Source organism: Trypanosoma conorhini (assembly GCF_003719485.1).
Source record: "Trypanosoma conorhini strain 025E chromosome Unknown Tco_14.4_contig_01093, whole genome shotgun sequence".
NCBI classification, from domain to species: domain Eukaryota; phylum Euglenozoa; class Kinetoplastea; order Trypanosomatida; family Trypanosomatidae; genus Trypanosoma; species Trypanosoma conorhini.
In genome coordinates this window covers 1-3,925 of record NW_021705195.1, presented here as the reverse complement: position 1 = coordinate 3,925, position 3,925 = coordinate 1, and the positions used below count along the sequence as shown (strand labels likewise).

Genomic DNA, 3,925 nt, shown 5'->3' with positions numbered 1-3,925 from the left:
AGATTGGCCGTACCGCGCAGGCCAAGGAGTGGGGGCAGACGAAGGGGCGCTGGCCACGCAAGTCGGTTGTGGCGATGCTCTCACTGCTGAAGAACGCTGAGGCAAACGCCATTGAGAAGGGTCTTGACCCCAACAAGATGGTCATCAAGCACGTGCAGGTGGATGAGGCTGCCCGTATGCGCCGCCGCACGTACCGTGCCCACGGCCGTATCACGCCGTACATGTGCAGTCCGTGCCATGTGCAGCTCTTCATGACACAGCCCCAGGAGCGCGTCCCTGTACCAAAGAGCCAGCCGAAGAAGTAGAGTGTTCTGATTGCCTGCCTTTGTGCACTTTATTTTTTTTATCTTTATTATTAGTCATTTTTTGTTTGCTTTTCTGTTTCGCTTTTCCCTTCCTCGGTGCATATAAGTTGTACATATGAACTTATTTCAACTCGAAACGTTTACATTGCTTCTTTTCCACAGCTCCTTGCGCTCTTTTTTTTGTTTTTGCCTTTTGGACCACTTTCTCTCGTTTTGGACGTTTGCATATGTGTCTGTGTGTGTATACTGACACACACACACACACACACACACACACACACACACACGCACACGCACACACACAATCTCTTGAAAGGATGCCGGAATGTTTTTTCGCTCTCTTATTGGGCGTTCCTGGCATGCTTCACAGACGACTGCAGACCGACTCGTAGTGTCTCAGCATCATCGTAGGCTGATTGACAGTCGTTACTGGGGCTGCACAACTCCGTCTAAAGCTGTTTCCGTGTTAGGCGTACTCGTTCGATCGGGTACGATCATAGACAAGCTGGACAAGGCCGCCTCCGAGGCCTTGAACGCAATGGGGCCTAGCATGACAAGGAACGAGCAGGCTCTTTTGGGCAAGTGGTCATCGTTGATGCGCTTGAAAGCCCCCGCAGATTCTTCCGCAGGTCCCTCCCACGCTGCTGCGTCGGAGATGGCGGATAAAGACGTTCACAAAAGCGTCGTGGTGTTGTATTCTCTTTTTATAAGAGATTCACAGATGGGAATACCGGTGGAAGAGAAATCCATAGTTTTTTCAACGGATTCAGTGCTTCAGTTAGACCCCATTGGGTCGCTAATGCTTTTAGAAATGATGCTTTCAACTTCCTTTCAACGGGGTGCTGCGTGGCGAAATGAAAACACTGCAGAGACACTCCTTGCTCGTCTTCGAACTCATGTGATCTACAGCAAGTTGATTGGATTTAAAGCCATTTGGTGGATGCTTGACATTCTCGGCGATAAGGAGTCCTTGCTGTGTGGAAGGCCGGCTGAAAGCGGTCGTCTCTTTAGGGCTTGTCTCAGACGTCTGCATGATATGCTACCCGAGTTGACAGCTGGTGAGTGTCTCTTGATATTCCCATTGTTACGAAACACGCTCTATGACAAACCGTTTATTATCTGTGCAGATATTATGAAACGCCTTGTGGCGTGTGACGTAGAGGAGTTGACTGTGGTACCAACCTCCGTCATACTCCATACATTGGAGTGCGGCGAGCTGGTTCCCCGACTGCGTCGTAGACTATATCAACTCCTTTTTGAGGACTACCGTGTGGGGGACCTCGGAAAGGGAGAGTGCCTGTTTCTTCTCTCGATCATGGCCACCTCACCACCTTTCGTTGATGAGGCTGAGCAGCCCAAGTATGAGAATGACAATGATTTTCTTCTTTATGAATCCCTGTTTGCGCAGCTCTATCTCAGTGCCAAAGCCATGAATAGCACCGAGTGTGTCACAGCCCTTGAGCACTTGGAAGTTTTGGCCCTCTCACAAGTTTCAGTGCCTGCCCCCTCTGACTTGTTGGAAAGACTTAAAAAAAGTTTATTTTGTGGAACAAAGCAAGCGTTGAAGCGACCCAATTTGGCGGCGCCAGAGCTAAACTGTGAGCTTGAGGCAATACGTCGCCTTGAAGGGGTTCTCAGAAGATGTGTTCTTCTTCCTTTTCTTTCCGACGATGCGGTGTTGATTGATAAACTTGCCACAAAAATTACTGGTCGTCTAGAGAGGCCTTTGGATGGAATTTTATTCTGAATATATATATATATATATGCAACGATACAAGAGGCTTGGTGCCCCTCGTTTTTTTTTGTTGTTGTTGTTGTTGAGTCGTTATTTGTTCCGAGCTATGCGCTTGGGAAGAAGAGTTGCACATGACCACTGACATTTACTGGGGAATGGGGGTTGCGTTTCGCCTTGTCACGCGCTTGACTGGAGGGCTTTGACTTTTTGCTCATCGCATCTACACTTCGTCCTGTCGTCGTTTGCTATGATTTCTCTTGAAAGGTTAACAAGGTTATCGTGGCGAGGTAGGTGACGAACAATGCAGGCATGTGCCACGTGGCTTCTGATGGCCGTGCTCTTTGCCGTTTGTGGGGAGTGCGCTGACTCGGTAGCTCTCATGTTCTCACGAGAGATAACTCTGCGCGGCGTGGGAGACGTACGGGTGAACTCGTCTTTTGATGGTGCGGCCGCCACCTATATTGACAGAGCTATTAAACCGAATCTGTTCCTGATCCATTCCTTCGCAGTTCCTCCAGATGTAGTTATTGTTGTTGGGGCCTGGTTGCTGGGGAGCCCGGAGGAGGTTGACACGTCGATGCAAAAGCTGAACGCCACCTTTAACGGTTGGTCAACCGCGCCTGACGCCAGCCTGGTTGCCAACTTGAACCAGTTGTCATTGATGGAGCTGGGAACACAGCCAGCCGGCATTGAGTTCAAAGACAATTGCAGTTATGGTGGGGAGAGCATTGATGTGAAAGCTCCGGGCTTTGGCTTTGACAATCTTACAATTTTCTTTACTATGCGCGTGAACCCCAGAGAGAACTTGGTCCAGAGCCTCTGCCAAATACTTTCAATACCCGATTGCTCTCTTATAGCACTGAACTCTGTTAGCGAGTTGGGCAGCGTGTATGTTGCGCAAGTGACAGTGACCTCGTCCAACAGAAACCTACTATTTATACAACTTATGAATCATCTTCGCTATGCCTCGGCGCTTTTCTCGGAGCACATTACCGCCATGACAGTTGGGGGCGTACAGGTGTACGCCACACCAAAGCTACCAGCTCTCACTTACAAGGGGGACACTGATACGTGCCTTTCAAGGTATTGGTATTTGATCTTTCTCATTTTGCTGCTTCCCTTGGCGCTCATTGCTGGACAACGCTTTAGATACATGGGGGCGAAATCGGGTGTGAAGTCTGTTCGAGCCATGGAGTGGGACATTCGTAGTGGCGTCCGCTATCAAGGCCGAATGCAGGCGGAGATGGGTGGTAGAGGTCAGCTCCCGCAGGCCGCCTTTTTTGGAGGTTTTCCTCCAGGGATGCATTACGGCGCTTATGCCCCGCATGACGCAACGTGGCAGAATACCCAATTGCAAAGACAGATGTCGCAACAAGGACCAAATGTGCATTACGACCCCCATGCTCTCTGGCAATACACGGGAGAAGACAATCGGCACCGCTACCCCAGTGTTAGAAGAAGTTAGATGGTCTTTGGGGGACTTCTTATCTCATTCAGTGCGCGACACATATGTTTGGGCTCTCACTGAGAAGGAAAATGCAAACGTGTGCGTGTCTTGAGGGAGGGGGGGGGGGGGGGAAGAGGAATGGTCTGTGCCTCTAGGTCTGTATCTTTTTGTTTGTTTGTTTGCTTGCTTTTTTTTGTTTTAAGCCAGCACCGGGCGTAGGTGGTGTGCGTCGGTTGTGGATGACATTTATGACGAAGCCATATTCTGCGTGTTGGTGTCTGTGGCTTCAAGCGAGACAAAAAAAAAAGGCACCAGCTTTTGCTTCTTTCTGTATTAGTAGACATGTTTCTCGTGTTACTTTTAACTTGGTGTGCCTACAGATGGAGAGGAAAAAAGGAAAAACAACAACAAAGTATTTTCATTTTGAGACCACTAGTG

The 3,925-nt window shown here is 49.3% G+C and overlaps 3 protein-coding genes across 3 annotated transcripts, besides 6 other annotated features; all 3 read left to right on the top strand.

Annotated features, from left to right (window-relative positions):
• On the top strand, positions 1–305 carry Tco025E_09388 (large subunit ribosomal protein L17e; the record flags this gene model as incomplete). Its single annotated transcript, XM_029376207.1, has 1 exon — positions 1–305. A coding segment is annotated over one exon (305 nt), but the record flags the coding sequence as incomplete, so codon positions are not given.
• A 28-nt stretch (positions 306–333) lies between these two features.
• Positions 334–384: a sequence feature (A-rich).
• Positions 385–554: 170 nt separating this feature from the next.
• Positions 555–609: a microsatellite.
• A 21-nt stretch (positions 610–630) lies between these two features.
• Positions 631–2,052, top strand: Tco025E_09387 (uncharacterized protein; the record flags this gene model as incomplete). The annotated part of the gene is made up of 1 exon (XM_029376206.1): positions 631–2,052. One exon carries the CDS (start codon positions 631–633, stop codon positions 2,050–2,052), a length of 1,422 nt encoding a protein of 473 aa, XP_029223658.1.
• Positions 2,053–2,070: a microsatellite.
• Positions 2,071–2,101: 31 nt separating this feature from the next.
• Positions 2,102–2,139: a microsatellite.
• A 202-nt stretch (positions 2,140–2,341) lies between these two features.
• Tco025E_09386 (uncharacterized protein) lies at positions 2,342–3,505 on the top strand (the record flags this gene model as incomplete). Its single annotated transcript, XM_029376205.1, has 1 exon — positions 2,342–3,505. The coding sequence occupies one exon, from the start codon at positions 2,342–2,344 to the stop codon at positions 3,503–3,505; it is 1,164 nt and encodes a 387-aa protein (XP_029223657.1).
• Positions 3,506–3,599: 94 nt separating this feature from the next.
• Positions 3,600–3,618: a microsatellite.
• A 35-nt stretch (positions 3,619–3,653) lies between these two features.
• Positions 3,654–3,686: a microsatellite.
• Positions 3,687–3,925: the final 239 nt, after the last annotated feature.